The following is a 27759-nucleotide window of genomic DNA, read 5'->3' on the forward strand; positions in this document are numbered from 1 at the left end:
CCTTCTAGGCCAGTCACAAGAGCGCATCGCTGCAGTCCTCCCCTCTCATCCAGCAGGAAGGAGAGCTGTGCTAAAGGCCTTGCACATTATCATTGCCACATTAGCAGGAGCTGGTGTGGAAGGGTTCTGGCATTGTCACAGCTTTGTCCCCTGCCTGCCCCAGCCTCTGGGAGCGGCTCTCTCACAGCTGCTCGCAGAAAATGTCAGGAAAATGTTGGGAAACTTCAGCCTCAGACAGGCACAGCTCACACTCACCTCCCCAGGGCGTTTCAGAGCAGTAATTACGGGTGGCTTGGGCACACACATGCTTCCCCCTTCCTGAAACGCAATTACAGCTGCAGAGAAACAGGAGGAGATTTATGGAGGGAGCACCAGAAGAATCAATATATCAGCCCAGGTGGAAGACCATGATTTTGAGCTGCTGCTGAACCACACTAAAGCACCTAAATTAACTTAATTAACGTGTCAAAACGTGTTTACTTGATATATAAGAGATATTTGTTTTAAAAAACCTCTCAGTTCAGTTTAAAAAAGCAGGCTTGGCTCTCAATCAACACAGCTCCTCCAATCAACTTTTAAAGACTCCATGTACCATGAGACCCAGACGTTTTATAGCTCATCTCAAAGTTATATTTAGATAACAGGCATTCAGCAATTTACAGACAAAATCAAATCAGAAATATCAGCCAACTGATTCAAGAGAAAATAAGGAGGCAGTCTAGGATGAAAGCTAACCTTTACATGGCCAAGCTTCAGTACTGCCACAATTAGCTGTTCACGTGTCTGGATGGTGACAGCCACTTTGGAAGTTATTTTTAATATATATACATATATATATATATACATATATATATATATACATACATATATATATATATATACACATATATATATATACATATATATATATACATACATATATATATATATATTTTATATATATATGGTTGTATGTTTATATATATATATGTGTGTGTGTATGTATGTATATGTATATATATGTGTGTATATATGTATATATATGTGTATTTATGTATATATTTTTATATTTTAATATATTTTAACATATTAATATACATATATATGTTTTATATATGTTTGTTTTTATATGTGCATATACTTATATTTTCATATATGTATATGAATATATATTCATATATGTAAATGAATATATGTGCATGTATATGTTTCATAAATATGTTTTTATATGTTTATTTTATATATGTAAATAAAAATAACTTAGTCTATTCCCTCCTTTCTCCTTTTCCATAAGTTTTTCATGTTAGGGCAGCATTTCAAAACACAATAACTTGTCTAAACAATGAGGGAACCCTCCACCATGGTAGGCTCTGTCCTGAAGCTGGTGACAGATGTGAGTGCAGCTGGAACAGGCAAATGGGGTGCTCACACCACTGCAGCCCATAACAAACACCCCAACAGGTCAGGAAAGCACCAGGGCACCTCCTCACCAGCATCACCAGTGACACAAGGACACCTGAACAGAAACGTCCTTTACAACTTCTATGGTGCAGCAGCTCCTGTGCCCAACAGAGGAGCAGCTGGAAACATGAGAATGTTATTGCATTTCAGACTCAGAGATTTAAGCCAAGCCAGGGAGAAACCCAGGCCTGATTGTTTTCCTTTCAGAGGTGGCAGGGTGTCACCCGTGCTGTCACACATGGTTTCAGAGGGGCTGTTATTCATTAGCAGGGCAGAGGGGAGATCTCCTGCTGCTGCAGAGCTGGGGCACCGAGGGTGACACACTGCTCAAACACAGGCTGTGACACACCTGCAGCTCCCACAGGGACCCTCCTGGTTTGTGACAGTGTCACTGCAGGGAGACAAACCAGGTCCTGCCCTGTTTCAGTGGAGGTTCTGTAAAAGGTGTCTCAGGAGCATCCATGGCTGCATCACAGAGCTGAGTGAGGAAAATCCCTCTTCTCCTCCTCTTGGCCCCAGGGAATGCCATCAGAAACGAGCTGTGCCTGGCTTTGTTAATTACACAGGATGTTGGTGCTGCCACACTTGCATCAACACTGCTGCACAAAGTGAAACTTCTGAGGAACAAAACAAACCATTAGCAGACAAGAGCAATTGGAGAAATCATCAGGAGAGGACTGGAACCCAAGTCAGTGTTCTGAAGAGCTGCCTCAGCAAGCAGATGGGCTCTGCTCCTCTCCCCGAGCAGAGGGCACACAGAGCACACCAGGCTCTGTTTCTGGGCCCTTGTGGCCAGCCAAGGTCACAGCCAAAAACCCCTGATCCAAATCCTCTTGCCCAGAGCCTGGAGCCAGCCTCACCAGCAGTGCCAGGGTGTGTTCCTGAGGTGCTGTGCCACAGCTGGATCCCAGCTTTCCTCTAGAATAACCCACCCAACATCCATGATTTCAGGGACTAAAATAGTTCATAGGGCCGCCCTAAGCTGCTATTTGAGGCACAGGTTTAAGTCTCTATTTTTACTTAACACACTCCAGTCTGTACAGGGAACACTCCCTTTTGGAGGGAGAAAGCCAGAGCTCCTTCCCTGAGACACCCACCCCAAAATCCAGTGACACTCAGGGTGTGTAAAACCCAACCACCATGCTCCTCTGCAGCTCTTACATCATCTGCTGCTGTGATTCCAGCTCCCCAAATCACGAAGGGAGGATCATTATGTACAAAACATTTATAATAACACAGTTACCATTATAGGGCACTGCAGACCTCACCCTGTTGCTTTATTCTTACCTCTGAGGATGAGAAAAATGTGTTTAGTGCTGGGAAGATGAGTGATAAGATGCAAACAGCCCCACGGTGAAATGAGGAACATAAAAACATAAAAAGATCAGAAAAATGGCCAGAAAAATGTTAGGAAAAGTAGAATGCAAGGCCCATGAGCTAATGCACCTTCCCAGAGGCACCTCTTGGGCCCCCCTTCCTCCAGGCAAAGGCCAAGGTCACCTGCAAACCTCCCCAGCTGCACCACCAAGCCAAAGTCCTGTCCTCTCCCACTAGAATGAGCCAATAAACACCAATTAATAAAAAAACAAAGCACACTACACAGCATTGTTCCACCACTGGTGTTTACCTTTGTGCTCAACAAAAGTAAAGCTCAGGCTTAGAAAAAGCAACATGAATTTCTTGTTAAAGCAGTTACAGACATCCTTTTATTTAATTCCTTACAAACATACAGATAACTCAGGCTCCTGGGGTGACCCCCTGCCCCCCAAAAGCTGCCCCCTGTGCCTGCCTGAGGGAGCTGCTCCCCCTTCCCCTGCTCTGCCCCTTTTTAAGCTGCAATCCCAGCCTTGCTGGTGCTGGCAGAAATGATGAAGTGGGAGCTGACACATGTTTAAGCTTTCCTAATTATCCCCCGTGGCCCACTAAGTATAATTACCAAATAATGCCTGGGAGCACAACTGCATCCCTGGCAATTAGGGGGATGGCACAGGAGGGCCACCAGCCCTCCCAGCAGCTCCTGCTGCAGGTTCCTGGCCAGCCAAAGCCTCAGCATCCCACAGGCACTGGCAGGACAGCACCCAACATCCCTCCTTCCTCTAACCAGAGAGGCTCCTTGGGATTTTAGGCCATAAAAATAACAAACTGCCAGCATTGCAAGGATCAAGTGCTCAGAGGAAGGATGATGAGCCTGTACAAATGGTTTATTTGCACTTCACGCCAGCTGCTCCCCTGCACAAATTTCACCTGGCCTGGTCTGCTCCCCACTGCCCTGAGTTTCACCTGTGGTCTCATCCCTCAGGTCCTGCGGCCCCATCCTGCTCCAGAGCCAGTGCCATGAGATGGGGCTGTGGCAGACAACCACCCTCAACAGCCACAGAACCAAAATGAAGAAGCCAGAGAGGACTGCAGAGATGTTTAGCCACTGATAAAAATAACAAAGCTCCTGCATCCTTCTCTTCCTCTCAGATCTCTGCTCTTTCCAGCAATCCTGTGCCTGCCCTGCACAGAATTCCTCCTCAGACAAGAGGCAGAGTCACGCCTGCACAGCTCTGAGCAACCTGCTCAGCCAGTTCTCAATGAGTTCTGCTTTTAAATCATCTATTTTGAGAAATGTCTCTGCTTTCACGGGGAGGATGGAACACCCACGCCAGGCACCCAAAACCCTGCCAGGAGTGAGCCAGGCTGCAGTGGCTCCTGCCCAATGCTGCAGTCTGGGTCTGAATGCTCTGCTGGGGCTGGGGGCTCCAGGAACCCGCCCCACCTGCACCCTGGGCTCAGCAGCCAGGTCTGGGTGTGTTCACCAACAGCTGCAGCTGCTGTAAACATGAATATTGGCTCTAAGTACTCCTGGCTAGAAATTATAGTGTGAGCTGACAAGAATTGCAGCATTTCCACACTGATTTTAATTGTATTTTGGCCAGTCTGAAGTTAATTTATATTTGCGGTAACTCCAAAATGTGTCTGCCTTTAAGCTGAGCCTGAACCCAGATTTGCTAGCTCATGAGCACAGATCTTCCAACCTCTTAGAAGATCAAAAGCTAGAGGCCAAAATAACCAACTCTTTGGGGACAAAGCAACTACAAGTAAGCAGAGATAAATATTTATGGGTTTTTTAAACCTACTGTAAAGTCTGTTAGGGACCCAGGCATCCTCCCACACTTTCAAATAAGAATATACAGAGTACAAACAAATCACAAGTTAATTATAAACCTGGTCACAGCAGCTAAGAAAACACTGGAAGGTAAATATCTGCTCAGGTGAGATAATTCTGCCACAGAATCAATGTCCTGCTCCACAAAAGGCCAGCTTCCACTAACAGGTGAGGTTTCCATGGGGTTGGAGCTGCCTCTCTTTCCAGGAGCTTCCACCCCCTGACATCACAGCTGCTGCTAAAGTAATGATAAGCCTGAGACTTTTCATATACAAAATGTGATATGTTCTTCAAGTGACCCTCCAGGATCTCAGGAACTCTGAAGGGATGAAACCCAACCACAGACAATCTGCTGAACAGATAAAATAGAATTAATTCATTCAGATTTTCTCTAAGGACAAGCTCAATGATCTATTGGGGTTCCTGACACTTTCCCTTTGCAACTTTAAGAAACAGCAAGAAAGTGATCTGCAGGGAGAAAAAAATATATAAATAAAAATGAGGACTTTGATCACTTCAGCAGTGGACAGCTATGTAAAATTACTGTAGTTCACAGCAAATATTAGACCAAAAATAGTAAATCTCCTCCTGATGGAGCAGGACCACAGCCTTCCTCAGTGCTGACGATGAGGATGGCCATGCCAGGATTTTGCTCACGTCTTTTGTGAAATCCCCTGGAAGGGAGGGCACAGTGACTCAGGCACTGTCTGCTCTCCCTCCTCTGTGCCCAGCAGGGTGGGCTGAGGCACAGGACCAGCACTTCCCACCTTTTGTGCAGCTGCTACTTCACTCCTCAGACTTTTCTGCCAGTTCTGCTCATTTTGGTTTTGTTACCATTTAAAATTTTAGCAGCAGCTCTCTGGGTCTTGGGAGAATCAGCTCTTATCTTGGCTTTTTCACCTTCTGCTGGTGGGGTTGTCTGCAAATGTCAGAAGCATCATCACAATCCTAAAGCTCCTCCATTTCAAATCACACCCCATGGACCATCACAGTCCTGCTTTTATCTGAAGTACATTCAGCGTGTTTGAAGTCTGACAGCACTTCTTGAGGGGCATTAGTTCTTTTCAAGATTAAGCACAAGAGAATGTCATGCAAAGACAGATTCTGCAGCAACTTTACAGGGGTATAAAATAACCGGAATTAGAAAGTTACGCTGCTGTCCAAGACAAGGCAGAGAGAGAAGCAAGGACACCAGGAGGTGATGCTTCCTCACTTCTGGAAGGGTTTGTTGCCTTGGAGCAGCGTTAATGGAGAAGCAGTAATAGTGCTGGGACAGTGGGTTTGCATTGAGCCTGTCCTGGCTCCAGCTCTTACCCAAAGCCCAGAACCACACTGGGCAATTCCTGCTGGCCTGGGCAGTGCCCTCCTTTGGGCTTTCCGTGGCAGGGGAAGGCAAGTCTGCAGCAGGAAAACAGGAAATGGGAGTCTGGCTGGGAGAGCCCACCCGGCTCATGCTCATCCCAGAGCACTTGCAGCTCACACAAAACCTTTCTGTTCCTTCTGAATGCTTCTCATGGATTCCTCTGGATTCTCAGTAACTCTCTGAGCACTGGAAATAAGTTGTGTTTCATCATGAAAGCCTCTATTGCTTTTTTCCACTGTTTTTCAGCATGCTGCCTTTAATACCACCCATTGGCTCCAAGAGCACTGAGAGAAACAGAATCCACCACTAAATTCACTCAGAAAAGTCAAATCCCTTGTTTGGGGGCATGTGTGGCAGGATGGCTGCAGCATTTCCATTGGAGTCAGCTTTTGATGGCTCAACAGGGAACAGAACAGAGCCACCAGCTCAGCACAGGCTCCACATCCAAGCAAAATTCATCAAAATACCAAAAATATGAACTCCCCGCCTGCTTCCTCCAAATCAACCATTTGGGGAAATGCATGGCAAAACAGCATGATGCATCTGCAAACAACAGCCCCACTCAGGTGCTGGCAATGCCGCTGGAAGAGATTCTGAACATGTACATCAGAGCATTGAGTCATGATCAGAGCTTTAATCTAAATTTGCTCCATTGATGTGGCAGGAGATTTGTTCCACACCAGGTTGTTTTTGTTTCAATGTGCAAGTGAGTAGATTTAGTTCACGTTTCAGTCTTCTAGAAGTCAAAATATTTCTTAGAAACGTGGCCCATTTAATTCTGCTTGTTCTTTGCTGCTGGAACACTATTAATATGCATGCTGCTTTTATTTGGATGCCTTCCTATCACTCTTCAACTCATTTTTAGTGGGCACTTCTCCAAAATCATAATCCCCCATATGGGCAATTCACTTCAGAGCTGGGCTCCATGATCCTTGTGGGTCCAAATGTTCTGTGATTCTGTAATACCTCTACAAATATTCTCTGTGGTGCCAGCCCAGAGAAGGCCAGAGACAGCCTGGACTGCAAAACAGTGATAAAGAATAATGCAGCAAAGTTCATCTCCATGTGTTAATCAGCTGTGTTGAGGCTGTGAGCAGGCTGTGAGATTTTATTATCATTCCTTTCCTTTCTAGCCTTCAGATGAAATCCTTTCTTCTATTCTTTTAGTATAGTTTTAATATATCATTTTCTTTTAATATAATATATATCATAAAATAATAAATCAGCCTTCTGAAACAAGGAGTCAAGATTCTCATCTCTTTTCTCATCCTGAGACCCCTGCAAACACCACCACATTTAGTGACCCTGAGTGGAGAACATTCCCACAAGGGAGCACATCCAGATCCCATCAGCTCTTTATAAGGTACAACTTCAGAACCATTCATTAGACAAATATGCAAAAAGAGCAAATCCATCAGTGGCCCTTGCTGGAGACAGGCTGTGGTAGCCATCAGACACGTGCAGGGCACAATAACTGGATTAGGGGAGCCCTAAATGCAGCTGGTTGGGATTGGAAGCTCTGTAGCAATTTTAAAGGAGAAAGAAAACAATGCCCCAAGGCCATCTGCAGTGCCTGTGAGGAGGAAAAGACCCTCAAAGCCCAGCACATACTGAAATCCTGGTCATGCAGAGCCTAAACCACCTCCTTGCAGGCACATTGAAAAGGATTTCTCCTCCCTCCCACCTCCCAAGGTGTGGCACATGAAGTTGATCACTGTACTGGAACCTGCATCAACAACAGGACAGTGATCCAACAAATTCCTGCCAGGAATTATTTGCAGACAAATGTGATCCATCAAGCACAGCCCAGGAAAAACCCCATTAACATGCAACAAACACCATGAGGCCAAAAAGACAAGGAATCAGGAGGCAGAAAAACTAATTGTCTGAAGGCTGCTTAATTATTTTTAAGGTTACAAGAGAAGCCTGACAGAACATGGGCTCAATATAGCAGGCATTGCAGAAATTTCTATCAATCTTATCACAATTCTGCCCTCCTACCCGAGCAGCACAGCCATGAATGCTGACCAGCATCAACTGACTGATTAAGACACAAATCTCAATATTACCAATAAAACAGCAAGTGCCAGAAATAATAGGCACTGTGAGCATGTACAGTTTCAGCTGCAGAATGGAGAAAAAAGAACTTTTATGGTGTCTTGCCAATAAATTCATCTCTGGGGAGCCATCAAAACAGAGGATGCCTTTCTGTAAAGCAATCACTGATGGCCTATGAGCAGAGAAAATCTCCAGCTCTGCATGACAATGACAGCAGGGCATGAGCCTTGGAGCAGATCCTCAGCCAAGCCTGGTGGGCCAGGCTGCATGGAGGAGAGGAATCCCTGGGCAAATAAAGAGGGCACAATAAGGAAAGTTACAGAAATTCAGAGAATATTAAAGAGGAAAGGTTAGATGTAAAAAAAAAAGAAAGGCAAAGAAAGGATCAGAGGAGAAGAATTTATAAAAATATCCAGACTTTGAACCTCTGCAGTGGTCACAGACAAATTCCTGACCTAAACAGATTCAGATGGTGAAGCTCAGCCAATTAGATCCACATGCAGGTTAAATAAGATTTCAGAAGAGCAAGGGCCAGTCCTGGCCTCCCTTCCTTGCAAAGCCAGTGCTACACACACGAGCTGTGCAAATCCTCCACTCTGCTTCCAGAAGGAAAACCAGAGAGTCCTGGCACAGAGCTGGCACTCTTTTCTAAGGAATATGGGGGGAGAGGAAATCTCCTTTTGCAATGGGAAGCAGTAGAATTTTAGGAGCTGTTAAAAACTGCAAGGAGAAGGAAAGACAAGGATGCATGATCCCATAATCCATACAGAAAAGGCAGCAAAGAAAGATTTGGAAAGGATTGCTCAGGAGAAGAGCAATTCTTCCTGCAAGCAGGAAAATCTGGGCAGCAGAAGTCAAATGCAGCTGCTCTTCACACAATCCCTTGGACAGGAGAGCAGCCAGGCCTGGGCTCTGGCAACTCAGTGATTTACAGCCTAAAATCAGGGAGTCCTAATAGAAAAATAACAGGCTGTCAGGGTAAGTGATGGTGCTTGCAGGGGCCTGCCAGCCTCCTGGAGCAGCTGCTCACCAGGACCTGCCAGGGAATGGGAATGGCCAGGAGAAAACAGGCTGTTCTGCCAGGAGGGATGGGGATTTCTCTGCTTTGCAGGTCCTGGACAAGCCCCTGAGCAGGATGCTCAGACACCCAGCAGTGCTCTGGAGATCAGCACCTGGTGCTCTAATGGATGAAACACTGTTCCTGCTAAAAACAAGAATACCAGTGAAAAATGAGGTGCGTGCTGTAAGCACAGGTGGAGAAGGAAGCACGGGGACAGCTGATTAAAAACCAAGATCAAATTTTGGCTTTGAAAAGGGCCCCAGGCAAGAAGCTCACACCTTAGCCATGCACCAAAACACCTGGAAATTGGTGCCTCCCTGCACTACAGAAAACTGCTTTGCAAACAGGAAAGGCATTTCTAAAAGGAACCTTTTTTGACATTTCCTCCATTCCCTTGCCATGGAGCACAAAGGAGCAGCTCTGGCCCTGCAGATCCCTCCCAGGTTTGCTCAGTTCCAAAAATCCCCAAAACAACCTGTGGTTTGAAAGGATCCAGGAGTACACATTAACAGCAGCAAAGGGGCCCAAAGAAACAATTTAAACAGCTAAATTCAAATATTTGTGAGCAGTCAAGAATCTGCAAGCCTCTCATGGGCCGAAATTCCTCCATATGCAAAGCTTATGTGCAAATAACAAAACAAACCCAAAAAATTCCGCAGAGATGCCCCAGGTTAATCCCACCATATAATCCCATTTCCCAGCTCCTTCCCTGAAAGCTTTGCACAAACCCCAGGCTGGTCAGAGCACAAAGCAAAGCCCAACATTACCACCTGGTGGAAATCCTCTTCTGCTACAGCCACGAGCAGAAAATTCATTAAATTCATTCAGCAGAGTAAAAGAAGCTGGGTTTAGGCAGTGACAGTGTTACACCAATGGGGAGATCAGTCCCACCAGAGGCTGTGGGTTTAAAAAACACATATTTGGCAGCACAGAAAAATTACTTTTTCAGAGAGAAGGGCAACAAGCCCACATGCAAAGGAGTCCCCTTGTGCCCATGTCATTTCCTATACAGATGCCAGAGAAAATGCACAAGGATTTTTTTAGTAGGATAACACAAAATTTACAGGTAGATAAATCATGACAAACACAGAAGACTCAACATTACCCTATCCACCAGCATCAAACCCAGCCATTCAGGAGCCCAGGTGCCAATAATTCAGGATTTTGGACTCTTTGGAGCAGTGATTTAATATCAACATCTTTTGCTACTCCAAAATTGTTTGGACAGGTTACAGAGACCCCCCCAATCCCCAGGCTCACATTGTTCAGCCTGTGCTGCTGAACAACAGAGCACAGCCCAAAGAGGGAAAACAGGGAGCAAACAGCAAGGAAAACAGCACAAACAATACAGCTGTAGATACAAAAATAGTCAGATATCTCCCAGGTTTATGGCAGCCCAGATACAGAGCCCTGCCTGGGTGCCTTAAAGCTTAAACAGCCACCATGGGGCTGGATCCTTGCTGGATCTCAGTGTTTGGGAGCTGCTGGATGGCTGAAAACAGCACAAAAGGGAGGTGAGAGAATGCAGAGCCAGAAAGGGAAAAAGTAAGAAATAGGAATGAGATGCAAATAAAGACAGACACAATCAAGGAGTGTGAATTGGAAAAAAACAAAAAAGGAGTGGGAAGAAAAAGAAAAGGGAAGTTCAAATGGTACGAGAATATTGGACTAAGAAGGAGGATAATGTAAAAATCCCAGCAGCATGGCCTGATCCCTTTGTGCAATGGGGAAATCCCAGATCTGAGGCGCAGACCTGTCCTGTGAGATTTTAATGGGAGCAAAGGAAGCACCGTGGATCTTATCAGGGGCCGAGCAGGAGACAGGGCAGAGCTGAGGAATGAGCTTTGTCTGGTGGTGCCAGCCCCAAGGAAGGGCTGCAGAAGAGGAAGGATCCCACAGAGGGATGCTGTGGTTGGAGCCTCAGTGCCCTGGAATGCCTTGCTTTCAGGGAGGATGTGGCAGGGGAGGCCATTTGGTTTAGTCCACTGCTTCTGGAGAGTCCAGTGGGACATAAACAGCACAGGAGGAGTCTGAGGGGAAGCAGAAAACAGGAGGGAGTGGAGGGGACTGACCACTCAAGGTGGAGAAAGGAAAAGCAGAATAAAAAGCCAAATGGGAATAGAGGAGCTGCAGTATTTCTGTGCATACAGAGGTTTGGGCAGACAGAAGCTGAAGGTGCATCCCTGGCACTGAAGAAAGGCCACGAGAGCAGCAGCATTTCCCCAGGATTCCCCTCTCGAGCCCAGGGAGCAGAGGCTGTGCGAGGATCCAGGGGCAGTGCCGAGTCTGGGCAGAGCCCAGAGCTGCAGAAGGACCAGGAGCAAGGCCCTGCTGTCCCTGCTCTCCTGGGCTGCAGCCGCCATCTCCCAGGGACACAGAAGGTGCAGGAGCAGCACCAGCAAAGTGCAATCCCCATTTTGATATGGGAAGGTACAGGGAGAGCAGCAGGAGTCCCACTGATCCGCTGCTGTCCATATTTATAATATGCCAGAACCTCATGAGCAATAAAAATATCCAAGGACAATTTTATAGACCAGATTCACAGCCCATTTGAGACACAGCCACAATAACTGGTTGCTATACTGTCTTGCATGAGGCATTCCAAGTCCAGGGCTCTTGGAGAGAATCTGTGAAAGAATTTCTCCTGGCCAGAGATAAATGCATAGCTGTAAGCCTGGAAGAAAGCTACAAAAGGTTCATAAACATAATTTCTGCATAAATATGTATATTTTAGGTATATTAAATTGTTTCCACATACAATTTTGCAGAAAATAGTTTAAAATTAAATAAACTTATAACCTGCAAAGCACAGATGAGAAATGAGTGGTGACATGAAACACTCCATGAGCAGGAAATTTACAGAGTTCCCAGGAGCTGCTAGAATTGCTTTACACCGAGGAATGCTCAGGGCACTCTCAAGGGACCCTTTCCCAGAAGGGAGGCACAGACTCCCAAATCCTTGAGTAAAGGAGGCATTGACCCCCTTGGAGCAGCATCCCACCCTTAATCCAAGGCCATGGCACAGCTGTCCCACAGAGAGAGAGGAGATCCTGACACATTTGTTGTCACAGATATCAAAGAATTTGGTGCCAGGTCTGCAGAGGGAGATCCCATGACACAGGAGGAACACCATGGTGGGCTTCACACACGTTTAACCTCAGGCACCCACAGCCATTTCCAGAGCATGCAGGGTACTGGATGTGCTGGTAACACCCCTAAACCACAAACCAGCTGACAAAGGCAACATTGCTTTAAATTCCAAGAAAAGGACACTGCATGGCCCCAGAACAGGCAGAAATTTTTGTAAATATCACAGAATTGCTGTCTGGTTTGGGTTGGAAGGAACCTTAAACCTCAGCTGTTTGCACCCCCCTGCCATAGCCAGGGACACCTTCCACTATCCCAGGCTCCTCCAAGCCCCATCCAACCTGGCCTTGGGCACTCCGGGAATGGGGCAGCCACAGCTTCTGTGGGCAATAGCTCCACCCAGCAAACTGACATTGCTCAGAGCCACATTTTCTGATGTAGCCTTTCATTAATGTCCCCAGGCTGCAGAGAAGCAGTGGACTGCTTTCAGAATTCAGGCAAAGGCTGCCACCATCTGCCTCTCTAGATTTCACTGTCACCTGAAGTGACAAACAGGTTTCCTCGTGCCTCTGCTCCTGGATGAGCTCTGTCCCAAAAGAGCTGTAAGTCAAATGTTTTTCAGCCACAATAACCTTTAGAGACAAGCTAAAAGTTCAAGAAAAACTCCATGAACAATGTTAGCTTGAAGCTCGCTGATGCCAAAAAGAAGAGAAACAGGAATAAAGGGTCCAACTACACCTCTCCAAAATCCAACCTTGTGACTTTGTGCTCAGCCTAGAATGTTTCAGTGAGCCAGCAGGAACCTGAGTGAGGATGAGGTGATTCTGTTTAAATAGACCCTCCTAGGAAATTAATGAAAAAATGGTTTTTCTCCATCTCAGTTCCTAAAAGGCAGCAATACATTCAAAAAGCATTTCTGTCAGACAGGTTCAACCATCAATCCATGCACACTCCCACCCTGTGACACTGCTCTGTCCCTGCTATCTCAGCACCCAGGTGTGCAAACCCTGAAATCTCCTCGAAGGGTTCCACTCTGGATGAAGAAGAGAGAGGTACAAGGCCAAGGGAAAAGCTGGGGGTGGGATGAAGTAGGAGAGGAAATATGTCATATTTCACCTCACTGGAGACATTCCTAACCCCTAAAGAATCAGAAATGTTTGGCTTTTGAAGCACAGAATAAAGAATGGAAATGGAGGGGCCTTGCAGAAGAGGGGGGATGCAATCCAACACCTACTGAATCTTTATCCTTCTGCTGAATGTCTATCAAGCTTTTCCACTTTCCTTAGAAATTCATGCTCTAGTCCTGCCCTGCCTGGAGAATTAGAAAGGGAAAAGAAGTGTTAAATGTGGAATTTAATTCCATGAGTTCATTTCACCATGTACGGAGATTGTTTTTGCAAGAGGCTCCTACACCTTTAGTCTCCTCCTCCAGCCCCAGTGCAGTCTCTCTCCAGGCTAGATTAACCTCAGTTCTTTCAATCTTCCTGAATAGGCCATTTTACCTCTAAATCCAGACCCCATGAAGGAGAATAGCTGCCATAACTTATATCCTGATTTGCCTTTGTAACAGGCACAATCTTCTACATTCATGGTCTCATATACAATAGCCTAACCAGACTGGTTAAACCCAAAAGAGAACCCATTTGAAGGAGTCATTTATCACCAAATCCATTACTTTACAAGAGACATTCTTAAATGAGGAACTGGTTTATTAAGCCAATTCCATCAGGGAGGATGCTCATGTTTTCTATTTGATGGAGAAATGAATGCTTAAGGAGCAGACACACTTCCTGGCAGCACACGAAAATCAGTTCAAGTGGAAGACAAATCCCAGCAGCTCTGGATGTGGGGTTGGGTCTCAGAAATACCCTAGAGTCAGAATGGGATCCCTGCTCCTGAATTTGGGTAATCCGGACCCTTCCTGCCGGACAGACAGTGACATCATGTGCACAGCACCAAAGGGAGCAGAATTAATTCCTGAGGTTCTCTTCTGCTGACAGGGGGAACTACAGAAGACGGCCATGAAAATAAACACAAATAAACACTGCCTACCACTGGTAACAAATAGTGCTCCTTTTCTTACTTTTCTTTTTTTTTTTTTTAATACATCAGGAAATTACTTTTGCAACTGCTGCTCCTTCAGCTTCATCTTTCATTCCATAGGACAGTGTCATTAGCCAGGCTGTGAAGCATCACAGTCAGTGTCGGCCTTCAGAAAGTGTCATCGATGTCTCTATTGTTAATGTTATCTATAATTTCTTTCATTGCCTGCAGAACACATTCAAACCTGTGAAAACAAACATTGCAAATTCACACCTAGACTTAACCAGGTAATTCATAACCAAGAAAAAAGACCATAGATGTGGCAGGCTGTAATAGATGAATCAAAAGTGAACCCCAAAAGAGCCCTGCAGCACACTCCCAGAGTTTCCAAACCATTTATTAGAAGCCTGAATGGTGCAGTTCATGGCCATTACACACCTAGACAGGTATGACAAACAGTTATTTTTATATTGGCTATTTGGACATGCTGCTTTCCAGTTTGCACTCATATCTGCAGTGATTTTGCACATGGAACAAACCACTATGTAACTCTGAAGTATTAAACTTGCATTGTGATTACTGCTCACTAATAAAAACTTTTCTAAATTGGTCAAAAGGGAATCACAGGTTGCAGCTGTTGCCTTGCCTTACTACTGGAAGCCTCAAGCCTTAATGCTATTGCCTTTAAATATTACATGTTTGAAGGAGGAAGCAAAGGAACATTTTTCATAAGAAGCATAAATTACATCATAAATTAGGAGGAGAGGAAATTCATTTCCTCAAGTATTTCCAGAGATGTTTCCCAGCCAGTTTGTTGTTTACTGTAAGTGTTCAGAAATAGTATTTTCCTCTTGTTGAGCATGAGAGGTATCTGTGAAAGGCAGTCATTGATCCCTGAGAGTTTCCTTGACTAAAAGCCAGTTTGATTCCTGAATGGGTTACTTGGATTTTGACAGCACAGGGAATCTCATCACTATACCCTGCAGAAAGGAGGAACAGAGGCAGTACAGTAAATGGGCTGAAAATGGCTTCTAATTGTGCCAGGGGAGGCTTAGGTTGGCTATTAGGGCACATTTCTTTCCTGGCAGGGTGGACAGGCACTGACACAGGTGGCCCAGGGCAGTGGTGGAGTCCCCATCCTTGGAGGAACTTTAAAGCTGTGTGGATGGAGCACTTGGGGACACGGTGGCCTTGGCAGTGCCGGGGGGACAGTGGGACTCAATAACCCTGGAGGGCTTTTTCAACCCAAACAATTCAGTGATTTTTCCAAGGTCACTCTTTCTGACCCTGTCTCTGAGGAAAGGCCTCTCTGCTTGCAAAGCTTCACCAGCCCGGGTAACCCTGCACAGCTCCTGCCAGCCTGAGGATGCTTCACACAGCTCAGCCTTACCTGAAACAGAGGGAAACCAGCTCCCAGCAGCTCTGTGTGCCCCACGGCGCAGCAGTGCCAGAGGGAGATGGTTTCACTGGCTGTGGTGCCTCTCACCCTGGCAGCAGCACATTCCATGTGCTCCCAGCTCCCCGAGCATCCACAGCTCACAGGGGAGGCTCCAGGGCGGCTGCTGAGGGGCTTCCCCCCTCCTGACAGCCACTGCCACAAACCTCTGCTGCCATTTCCTCCCGCTCTCCCAGAACGCCCTGTCTTGAGAGAAAAGCCAAGATTAAACACGGGTTTATATTCAGGTCTTGGAAACGGACCCACCTCCACCATCCCTCATTTTAATCTCATCTGCTCATCACTCCATAAATATCAACCTGCAGAGCTTTGGATGTGTTAAGATTTATATCCATGCTGTCCCCTGAGATTTAATGCCTCCTGAATGTCCATTCATCCTTATGCATCCCCTGGGGACAAAATCAGAGTCAGAGAAGATTGACAGGCAACCATTTTATGAAATATTTTCAAGAGGAAAATGTCTGCAAAACATCTGTTGGACTTGAAAACAAAAATTGCACCAGTTCCTGTGTCCTACAGCTCTGACAGGTCAGACAAAAGAATTTTTTATCTATAAATACATATCTATTTATATATAAATAATAGAAATGTATATAACATAGCTATATATAATATTTAATATTATTGTATGCTGTCATACTGTTTCAATATTTATATATTGTTTAAATAAATATTTATACCTATAATAATATATATCAAAGTTAAAGATACAGTATTTAAAGGCCACAGTTCACAAAGCCAGCCAGCTGTGTTGAAAAAGAGAATAATCATTTTTACAGAGAATGGCCTTTGCCTCCTCAAAGCTGGGGCTGCCTTTTGAAAACTTCCGTTTTGGCCTTAGAAGTTTTGGTTTCGTTTAACTTTCTACCTTCTCTATTAAAAGGAAAAGATTAAATGGAAGATAAAGATTGTCTTATTGACAGTTTACATCTGCACAGCCTCAAAAAGACCATTTTCTTCCAGAAAGCCTGATTCATCAGCTTAACAGGTGTTACTCAAAAGAGAAACCCCATTTGTTTTGCCTTTCTCTGGGTGGACTTTGCCTGAATCAAACCCAGCTCCCTTCCTGCAGCACAGCAGGACCACTCTGTCCTGCCCAGTGCTCGTGCACCCATCCCTCCTCTCCAGTCACACAGCAGTGCTCTGTTCCCTCCTTTCCCTACGGCTGTTTTTCCACACCAGACACCTTTGCAGTTGTCCCTGTACCACTCCATGGCACCATTTTGTTCTCATCCATTTATCCTCTTCTGCAATGTTCTCAAATTTCTCCTCCCATGCACACCCACCGCATTCTCTGGTCACATATTTAATATCCCTCTTTCCACTCTCTGCAGGCCCATGAACTCCACAAATGGAATTTCTGTGAGGATCCAAGAGGCCCAGACAACTCTGACCCCAAGAGATCTCACTCACGAGGCTGCTGAGGTCTCACCCTGCAGATGAAGTTTTGGGTTTGCTCTCTGCATTCTGAGCATCACCAGAGCAGGGCTGCCCTCCCTCCACACCCCCTGCCATTCCAGAAGTGCTTATTGTGAATTGCCAATGCCTCCATCTCACCTCATTTTCTCCACATCAGATCAGTAATTCCTCAGTTGTCCTGACACCAACTCCTTCTCCTTTGCCAGTAACCTGCAATAACAGGTTATTATTATCCTGCCCACATTATTATCTCCTTTTCCTGTACTAGCACAGGATTAGAGGCACAGGGTGTGCACCATCACACTGGCCTGAAATCTATGGTACAGCTCTTTGAGTTTACACTCCATCTTGCAAAAAATACTTTTCCCCTGTGGGCAGCAGATTCCAGCCTTGTCCTTGACAAGATGCCCTCAACTCCCACCCCTGAGCCTGTTCCTGTGAAAGGACACTCCGCCAGACAGCCTATGAGATGACTGAGTGCTCAAGCAGCCACATGAAACTGTGATATGATATGACAACAAGAAAGTTTCTGGCCTTTATTTGAAGGCTTTTTACCAGTTACAGTAAGAATTGTCATTGCAAACCAGGATTTTTTTAAAAAATGAATAATAAAAGTTAAAAAAAAACATCCACGAGTCCACCTGCAAGTAAGACATGTTGGTACAGAAAGGAGACATGAGCTTTTGCTTCTTCCATTCTGTTTGTTTTTCAAAGAACTGATAGAATTAAGATACTAGGAAAGGTTGGATGCTATCAGAATCATTCCAGCAGGTGAGCATTTAACAGCATATACTGTACCAGGGTAACAGAGTAGCTATGTTAAATCTATGGGTTTGAGTTGAGCCTATTGTAATTTTGTTTCCCAAAAAGGACATTAAAAACCAGATTATGCCAAGATGTTACAATGGAGCCATAAATTGGCTACATGAGTTTGTCCCCATTCTATTTAAGACTCATCTTGGTAGCAAAGGAGTGATGTAAGCACCTGGAAATCTGAGCAGTGGGTGGCTGACCAGACTGCCACTGCAATTCAGATTTATAATGCACATCCATGGGCCTCCCAAGGCACACCAGCAGCAATTCTGACTCAGCCTTCTCTTGGCAGGAAAGGCCATTTACCTGCTTTGACCAAAATCAACCCATCTGATGACCTGTTGCTTCCCAATTCCACACATGCAATCCTCTTGGAAAGAGACTTGAAGCAACCAGGTCCCAGTGCACAACTTCTGGCCTCCCAAAAATCATCTTCACCTTCAGCCACATCCTGCTGCCACCTTCTGCTTTGAGTTGCTGGAATAATGGAATATTTAGAGTCGAAAAAAAAATATGCTTCCGACTTCAAAGCAAGGAAGTAATGGGAAAGAAGATTTTATGTGCATCAAACCCTGGGTGTATGTCCAGCCCCAGCTGTGCCACAGCAGCAGGCAGTGCCAGCAGTGCCTGTTCTCCTCAGTAAGGCACCCACAGAGCCCTCAGGGGCAGGGAAGGTGCTCCCCAGCACAGGAACAGCCCTGCAGGGATCACTTCCCATTCCATGAGCACTTCTCTGAAGATGCTGGTCTGTGCACACAGCTGTGACAGGAACATTTAAGCTCATCTAAGAAACACAATTCAAGTCAAACAAATCAACTCAGTTTACAGTCAGTCTGCTCACAGAGCCTGGTGACAGAAACAATTAATATCTTGTTTGTCTGTAACTCTTAACCAATGTTTTAGCAGTTTCAAAACACATGAAACACACAAAAAGTCATGTGACAGCATTCCCGTAACACATCCCTGTTCCCACACCAAGAGGAGGAGGAAGATGAAGTCAACACCACACTCACATCCTATTGACTTGTGGGAGGGAAAACACAGAAAGGAAAAAAAAAAAAACAAAAAAACAAAAAACAAAACAATCATTTGTGCCAGCACACTCCAAAGTTCCAATACTGCTGCTACTGAGGTTAGCAATGCCTGGGGCTGGGGAATGGAAGCTGAAATTCCAGGTCCTGCAAGCTTCATCATGAAACTATCACGGGCTTCAGCTCTGCCTAATCGTATCTGAAAGCATGAGAGACTCCAGCAGACATGACACTCTTGAAATACAGAACTTTATTTAGAAACTGCTTAAAATAGAAAAACCCTGTCAAGAAAAATCCAAGTCAAATATGGTTTCTCAGTAAAATGGAGTTTTAGGGCAACAGAAGTCTAAAAGGCCACAAGAGAAATAGCACCACTGCAATTTTAAACAATGGCTAGATACTTGCATTTTTGGCATTCACTGAATTTGGGTTTTTCTCTGAACTTCACAAAGATTCATGCACTACACAATTACCATAAAATGCTCTCCTACACACATTTTAGGACAAGCTACCACCAGAAACAAATGAATACAAGCACAACAGGACTGCTCAATCTCAGTAGTGAAAGGGGGTCAGAAGTCTTGCAGGATCTTGCCAAACACAACAGTAATGAGGGGCATGATAGGAAAAAAAAAGGACAGTTAAGGAAAGTATTTTAAATATTAATATTTAAGTTAGTCTCAGTACTGTATTTTCTGCAATAACATTAGCTCTGTTAGCCAGCATCTTTTAGTTTTTACCCCAGAAGATTACTGAACTGGCAACTGTTATTACTAATATGCCCTGGTTCAAAGGGGAAAAAAAAAGAAAGCAGACAGAAAAATATCATCCTCATGTGCTCAATTCACTTTCATTCAAAGCCAGCTGCACAGTGCAAGTCCTGTTACAACTATTGGGCGTGTTCAGCATTCCTCAGGATGGGAAAGGGAAAAGTGAGAGAACAGAAGGGATTCCAACAGAAATGAAAATAAACAGAACAAATAAAAACAAGAGCCAGGAAGAAAAATCACTTCTGAAGGACATCTTAGGCAGTAAGATTGTGTGCCCTTTGCTTTGTTTTGCTTTTCTTACAGAAAACACAGTACGTTTTGGCAAAGCCACAATGCCACAGAAAAAGGCTTCAGCACTCTTCAAGGTAATTTATGTGTCTCAGCTGTTCATACTCCCTCTAATCTTGTGACAGGCAACGTTAAGGCCCATTTCATCGAGAACTAATCACTTAGTAAGCAGCTTTACATAGGAATGGAGTTTTGTTTTAATAGCCCCTTTTGAGCACTTGCTGACACAGTGAGACTGCCATGCAAGGCCTCTCGGACAGCAGTGAATGGAGTTAAACAAACGTCTACCCCAATATGAAGCACATAAAATCTCCCATCACATTACTTCAATTTGGCATATGGAAGCATATTTTAAATACTCTTAAGGCATTTATTATAATTTCTGTTCTGCAATTTCACATTAACTCAATCTTTCTGTGAGTCAGTCTTTAATTTCTCTACTGCACACCGCCTTAGATACAAAAAGAGTCTTCCCACAAACCAGTGTTTTACCAGCAAACCATTCTGCAACAAGTTCCAAATATTCAGCCTCTTGCTCCCTAAATATACCACCTCGATGTGAATACTGCTCTGCTACAGCGTGAGAAAGAGCTCCTAACTCAAACCCACTGTAAAAGTGAAACTTCTGCAAAGTGCACTTTAAGAAGAGGTACTTTTTTTTTGCTTATGAAAAGAAACCAGTGAGTCCTCTAAGAATAAAGTGGAGTATTTTACAGTTAAGCACATGATCTGGGGCAAAGAATTCTGATGTTGCTGCTCTGCTGGTACAGTATGTGGTCTGTTAATACTCTTCTTGTTCCTCCTGCGGTGCTCCTTCGTCAGGTATCACAAAGCCTTCCTGAAGGGGAAGAAAACAAGTGCTTTAATGAAAATCTGATGTCAAACCAGTTCCTGGCTACTCTCTAGGTACTTTTTTTTTCCCTCTTACTTCAGGTAAGACACCCTTAAGTCACTGTTTACAGTGTCAAGATGTATTACCAGAAGTATTTTCCTCATCTTTGATCTATTTGTTACATACTACTCATGAAAGGTCTACCTTGTTTGCTGTCTGACTATAATTAAATTATCTGATGCTTTATTACAGGAAAAAGCTAGGCCATAAACCTCACAGGGGAAAAAAATAAGGTAGAACTGGAGGGAGGCAGGGAAAGCAAACCAGCTTCCAATTACAAGGGCAGGAAGAACTGTGCAACCCAGTCTATAAGAGATTACTTACATCTGTGGCATAAAGAATTTCCACAATCCTCTGCAACACTGGATCATTCTCGCCTTCATTCTCCTGGCAGATCAATTCAATGTTCCTCAATTTGCCAAAGTAGAAGTCTCTCTCCTTCTCCAGATCTTCAACAGTAAGTTTCAATGCGTTGATCTGCCAAAGGGCATCAATAATAATTATATCCACCAGAGACAGAATTCAGTAGGATCTATGCAAAAAGGGTGTCCCAAAATTCTCAGAAGGGTGTTGATATGCAAAGCACTTCAGCAGTAACCAAGATATGGGGAGGGAGGACTGTGAGAGGAGGAAAAGGGCCATTTCTCAAATTTTAGTATCACTGCCACAACAAACATCCAGTCCACAACACACAAATCCACTTTAAAGACTAAAGGCTGATTCCATGAAAAAGGTAAAGCACTGACTGCCTGCAGCTCTCTCTGCTAACACATTCTTTCACAACAACTCCCCTGCTGACAGCAGGTTCAGTTGTGCTGCACTCACTCTGGATTTCAGTGAGGGAGCAGCTGCTCATAGCTCTGTTGGAATGCTGGGAGAGCTGCAACACAGCTGTGGGAATACTTACAGACCCTGCTATGTGTGACACAGCCCACACTGGGGTGAAATGTCTGGCCACTCGTGTGCTACAGAAGGGCTTTTGCTTCCATCAGGAGAGCAAGACCATTATAACAAAGGGCTCCAATTAAGTGATTTTAAATGAGCTGATTCAGATCATTTTCTTCCATCTGCCTGACCCAGACATTCCACGGTATTGGAAAAACAAACCTGCACATAACTCTATCAAGCAGAGGTCAGTCACAGGGCTGTCCTTACACACCTGCTCGATCAATCCTGCTGATTCTTCATCTCCTCCACCCTTTTTGCCCATCCCAGGCCCAGCTCTGGGACCTGCTGGGGTCCTCTGTGCAACAATGGGCCTCTGCGGGGCTGCAAGATCAATTCACCAATTAATTCCAATTCTCCCTCCCATAAAGGTACTAGCCCCCCTCCAAACATGCTGAGGCATGAAAGGGATTGAAGATATCTTCCTTCCTTAACTCCATGTAACATGTCCTTTCTTTCTGGCACACTTGGCACCATTCCTTGCCATTCTCTCTTTTACAGAAGACTGTTCTTTCTGTAGCCTCCAGACACCTGGGTACTACAGCACCCTCAGTCTTTGAGCCTGGCATCTCTGAAACAAGATGCAAAACACTAGAATCCCATACACTAGTTTTAAATCACAACCCAGTCTTCATTTCCCCAGAGTTTTTCATGATCTAGATCACATTTTTAACTATTTTTCTCTACCTGCACTGCCAGTACCGAGAGATTTCCTGGTTTTGTTCACAACTGGAGTAACAAGGTTTGGTGCTATTGTGTCTTGGCCTTGTCGAGCAGCAACAGGATCATACTCCTTCCCGTCATAGTTTGCATCAAAAAATTTTTTGAACCACTGAACAAATTCAAAGTTGTCCTGAAATTTTCCTTTCACTAGTTTGTCCACAGGAATTATCTGAAGAGGGGGGGAAAAAAGAAAAAAAACACACTCATAAAGGGTAAAGAATCTCTCTGTGTTTTTAAATAAAGTTTTAAAGTTAACGCACTCAAAAGACATGCAAATTTAATTCTTGTCCAGTCTAGGGAAAATCCTCCTTGACAACAAATCAAGTAATGGGATTTTTGTAATTATTGGAATGAAAAACCAATCATGCTTTGCCCTTGAGGGTCCAAATAAGTTTAAATAATTCTGCAGCAAAGTTTCTGTTAGACCAAGTTTACAGACAAAACTTCTTCCTGTGCACATGGCTCTGATGAATCTGAACTGACCAACTCCAGAACTGCTACAAGAGCTGAACATCTCTGTCACAGCAGACTCCAGCTTCTCTGGGATGAGGTGTAGAACTAAAAACTATTAAAAATGCAGAAAATAGTGAAGTGTTGTTTGTAGAGAAATTTTTTTTTCATAAGGCACTTGGAAGCCAGGCTGGTTGTCCAGATGGGTTGTGTGGACAGACTGCACAAGCCACTGTCCCCAAGCAGAGACTGACTCTGTGTTGGAGCTGCCAGCCACAGAATCAGACATCTCAAAGAAGGAAAAAGCTTCAACCCTGGATGTTCTGCATCCTACCAAACACACTGTCTGTAACTATTACCTGAATAAATTCCCCTCCATCAGCAGAACTGTCATTCCATCTGAACAAGCTTTTTAACAATTTCATTTTCACTACTAAAAATCAGAGATTTTAGTATCTGGAGGCACTTAAAAGCCATGTAGATGTGGCACCTGGGGACATGGTTTAGTGGTGGCCTTGGCAATGCTGTGGGAACAGTTGGATTTGATGATCTCAGACACATTTTCCAACTTTAACAATGATGTAATTCTATACACTTGTAAAGAGGAATTTGGAATCCTTAGGACTATCACAGCAGAAGGTTATAGGAACACACCTCCTACAAAGATGTTCCAAAGAGGAAGCTCAGGCAAACCTTATCTCATAGAAATTCCAGTATTATTTTGTGCCACAGAAGTTTCCCAGAATTAAAAGGGTAACATTAATCTCATCATTAAGAACTGAAAACCTGACCTTGGCTGGAGCAAAGCAAAATGTGTCCTAACTGATGTGAGGTCCCCAAGGCAGGCCAAAACAAAAGGTTTTGTGACTTACAAACCAAAATCAAACCCTGTTCCCAGATTTATTCAGTTTTAAATCTGAAAGTTCATCCCATCTAATTTAACATTAAAAGCAGAGTCAGTTATAGCCCAGCTTACTTTGTCAACACCCATTCTTTTAAAACCTGCTTGTAGAACCTTGAAGTTTTGAATGTACTCATGTTCCAATTTTGCTTGAAACTTCACTTTCTTGAGTGCTACAGAACCTGGGAAGAGCATGTCCATGAACTGACAGTATGCAGCACCTGCCAAAAGGAAAAGAACACAAATCCTGGGATGAATTAAGTCAGCTCAGCTCACTAACCTTGGTGAGTTTCTTTCCAGTCAGGTCAGCAAACTGACCTGACTCACTCCTCAGTCACACAAGCCCTTTAAAGGCAACAAAGGCAAGAAAACAGAAACCTTCAGTCTCCTTTTTGGTGCAACATAGCCATAAATAAGCTTAAAGGAGCTGGAGAACCAAACTTTTGGGCTCATGACTTGAACTCTTATGAATAAGAACAAACCTGACTCCAGAATTCCAAGGGAAAAAAAAAAAAACCTAATTAATAACTTCACTTTCTTTTCTTCATGGACATCAGCACTGATCTGAGATGTTACATGTGTTTAAGAGACATGTAATCTCCTCTTAACAACACTAATGGTGTAAATCAGAAAAGCATTATTCTAAAAATTGTACTTAACCATTATTGAAATTGTAATACATTTACCTCCTACAAACAGAACCTATACACAACTCAAGGTGCTCTCCAAGATAAGAGGCTAATGACCTGAATTATATTTAAAGCAGGCCTTAATTAAAGAACCAAAATAAGATAAGTGTTTCTTCCTATTAATTTAAATCCTTCATGTTCTCCAATTCAGCACTAGTTGAAGTAAGAGGAAAAGAGAGATTCAGTCCAGCCACAAAGAGTGGACAACCACCTCCATATTCATAGGATATACACAGTAAAAAAAAAAAAAAAAAAAAAAAAAAAAAAAAAAGTGGTTTTAAAGCAGATTCTCACTCTGCAGTGATGACAGACAACCTTTAAAAGCACAAGCACAACATTCAGGGCATTATTCCCACACCAACACCAATGAATCAAGGAGTAAAGGAAACCCTAACCTAAACCATCCAACAGTTACACAACAAGCTGTTGGGAGCTATCTGAAGGCCAAGAAGAAATATAGGAGAGCATTGACCTCAACTACTCTGTTCATCTCAACCACATCCTACAACTGTTCACTCTCTTATCAAGATACTTCGCAGGCGCTCCCACTTTCACCTGCTCCCAGAAGACTGATGTCATCCACTGGTGCAAATTAAAATAAAAACAACAAACCAGCTCTTGCTGTTTGCTCTCCATTGTGTCTCAGCTCACTTGCTGCAGAGCTCCAATCCCAACTCAAACACAGAGGACTTGCCAGAAGCCAGGGGTTGGCTCACTATTGGCAGAGGGAGCGATAAGCGTGATGAAAACAGAGGGATCACAGCAGTCAAAGGGCAGCTCTTGTGCTTTTATGCAACCTCAAACTGCTGCTGTCACTGCTGCCCTTGCCAAAGACAGCAAAGCAAGCTTGGGAATTCCAGCTTCTACAGGACTATGGCAGCAAAAGCCACTTCATCCCTGCCAAGGCATGAAGCATTACTGCAGATGCACAAAAGGGACGTTACTCAGGACATACCACATCAACAGCTTTTCCCAAAAACAGGTGAGCTGGAATTCTGCAGAGCCAGTACTAATTATCCTCACCTCAACACAGAGCTCCCACAGCATTCAAGGCTCACAGCAATCCCATGCAAATCAACCCTGCACACCACAGGGCTCAACCTGCCTATCTGAGAGCAGACAGTGCTTATCACTTCCCCTCCTCCTGTGGCTTAGGTCTTTAGTTCCCTCACCCTTACAGTTCTTGTCCATCATCTCACTAGACAAAAACCACTACAAATGCCTGTCAAATACCTGTTGTGAGTCCCTTGCTTCTCTGTAATCTTTGGGATTGTTTCTTCCATGGACTCAGCCACAGCCTGTATTGACAGTCCAAAAACTCACTTTTAATTAATTCCTCCTTTTATTTCACCTCCAAGTTCCACATCTCTCCTTCCAGGAGCAACACCTTATCTTAAATTCACTGCATGAGACAAACTTCACTTTTCACTGACTGCCTATTGTGGTTATCCAAATTATCTTGTACCCAAGCTGCATTCTTAGCCTTGGGTTTTTTTCAGCTATTATTCCACAGACTATTATCTTTTATTTGTTCTTACAAGCCTCCTCCTCCCACACACTCCTCCCTACGATGACACTTGACTCCATTTCTGTACCACAGACACTTCCCCTTCCTGCCTACTAGCATATATGAGATTCAGCTGTGCTTAACTTGGTTCAAGCCCAGGTAAGCTGGGCTGACACAGACTGGATGTGCTCCAGGACCAAGAGGAGTTTTAAAGGTGCACATGACCCCACAAGTCACTGCTCTGTCCTCCTTACACTCCAGTACTCTTCCAGAACAAGTCACAATTGTTTTTGTTAGTTACACTTGTAAGACTTACTCTATCCATGCAGGCTAAATGCTTAATTCCTCATGGGAAAACACCTTCTTCCTCAGTCTTTTTTTCACATTAACACCCATTGCTTATAGCATCTATGCTGTAGTGAGTCATGAGAACGTGCCTTTTCATTACACTGACATTATTAACAACCACTTCAATAACACTCCAACCAGAACTGGATCATAACGCTGACCACGAATCTGTTCACACCAGGACCTAAGCCAGGAGCACAGCTGCAGCAGGGCAGCACAGAGGGTGCAGCTGCACCTCCCCACAACCAGGGTGCACATCCCACGTGGAGGTGCCCTCGGGGTGAACCCCCTTACCTGAGCACAGCTGTTCGATCTTGGTCAGCGTCAGCTGCAGAGACTCATTGATCCACGCCAGCATGTCATGTCGGCTCAAGTTATCGCTGGTCACTGAAGTAGAATACACATTCACTGCCATTTTCTGAAAGACACAACCAGAGGTGTGAGCGCCACAGACGCCGCCGGGCTGCGGTGGAGCCGCTTCCTTCGGAGCCTTCCCGAGCCCCGGCGAGTGAACCGCGGGCTGCCGACAGCTGGGAGGACCCTCCCGCACCGCCCTGCCAGGGCTCGGCTCCGGCATTTCCGAGGAAAAATCAGCATCGGGGCGCTCACGTGGGAACCGCTGAAAGGAGCCACGGCTGCGGCAAGTTACTCATCCCTCTCCGCCGCGCTACCGGGAACGGCCGAAGCGCTTCCTCCGCGGCCACGGCATCTCCCCGGGGATCAATACCGAGCGGCCGCTCCCCGCCCAGCCCCGCCGGCACAAAGCGGAGCCGCCGGTGCAGCTGCCGCCGGGCAGGGCCGCCCGCGCTGCGGGTGGGGCGCGGCCCGCGCTCTCCCCGCTCCCGCTCCTCACCACCCCCCGCCGGTCCCTCCGCCCCGCCACCCCCGGTCCCCGCCGCACCTCCGCCCGCCGAGGGGCGCGGCCCGGCCCTGCAGGCCTCGCGCCGGTGCCCGCAGGGCGGCGGCGCCCCGCCCGGCCGCTCCCCGAGCCCGAGGCCCTCCCCGCCGCCGCCCGGCGGCCCCGCCGCGGCCCCGGCCCGGTACCTGCGCCGCGCTCGCCCCGTCGGCCCCGCGTTCAAACCGGCCCCGCCCGCCCTGACCGGGACCGCGTCACGCGCTCGCTGCGCGCCTGCGTCACGCGCACGTCACGGCCCGCGCGGGGAGCGCCGCGCGCCGCCACGGGGCGGGGGAACGGTTGTCAGGGGGCGGGGCGAGCTGCTGCGTTGCTATGGAGATGCCACGCCCACTCCGCCCGAGGGCTCGCCTGCCATTGGCCGAGCCGCTGGCCCCGCCCACACCGGGGGTCCCGCGTGCCTGAGGGTCGC

General features: G+C 45.4%; 1 protein-coding gene across 2 annotated transcripts; it reads right to left on the reverse strand.

The window, feature by feature from the left end:
- Positions 1-17584: 17584 nt before the first annotated feature.
- MAPRE1 (microtubule associated protein RP/EB family member 1) lies at positions 17585-27566 on the reverse strand. 2 transcript variants are annotated; one of them, XM_063172350.1, is made up of 7 exons: positions 27479-27566; positions 26729-26852; positions 23966-24111; positions 22504-22708; positions 22031-22140; positions 21196-21348; positions 17585-20817 (listed from the first exon to the last, which is right to left on the reverse strand). In XM_063172350.1, exons 2-7 carry the CDS (start codon positions 26847-26849, stop codon positions 20761-20763), a joined length of 792 nt encoding a protein of 263 aa, XP_063028420.1. In that variant the 5' UTR covers positions 26850-26852; positions 27479-27566; the 3' UTR covers positions 17585-20760. The 2 variants fall into 2 exon arrangements, with proteins under 2 accessions (XP_063028420.1, XP_063028421.1); XM_063172351.1 differs by having other exon boundaries at positions 22519-22708; positions 27479-27517.
- Between the last annotated feature and the right edge of the window lie 193 nt (positions 27567-27759).

Source organism: Melospiza melodia, chromosome 19 (assembly GCF_035770615.1).
Source record: "Melospiza melodia melodia isolate bMelMel2 chromosome 19, bMelMel2.pri, whole genome shotgun sequence".
Taxonomy (NCBI): Eukaryota; Metazoa; Chordata; class Aves; order Passeriformes; family Passerellidae; genus Melospiza; species Melospiza melodia.

What these genes read in the sequence shown, in the direction of transcription:
- MAPRE1 (XM_063172350.1), bottom strand. Translation starts at nt 26,849, where the DNA reads ATGGCAGTGAATGTGTATTCTACTTCAGTGACCAGCGATAACTTGAGC. An exon ending in AAAGAATGGGTGTTGACAAA is followed by an intron (nt 22,709 to 23,965) that starts GTAAGCTGGGCT and finishes CCCCCTCTTCAG; the next exon opens with ATAATTCCTGTGGACAAACT. An exon ending in TCTCGGTACTGGCAGTGCAG is followed by an intron (nt 22,141 to 22,503) that starts GTAGAGAAAAAT and finishes TTGATCTTGCAG; the next exon opens with CCCCGCAGAGGCCCATTGTT.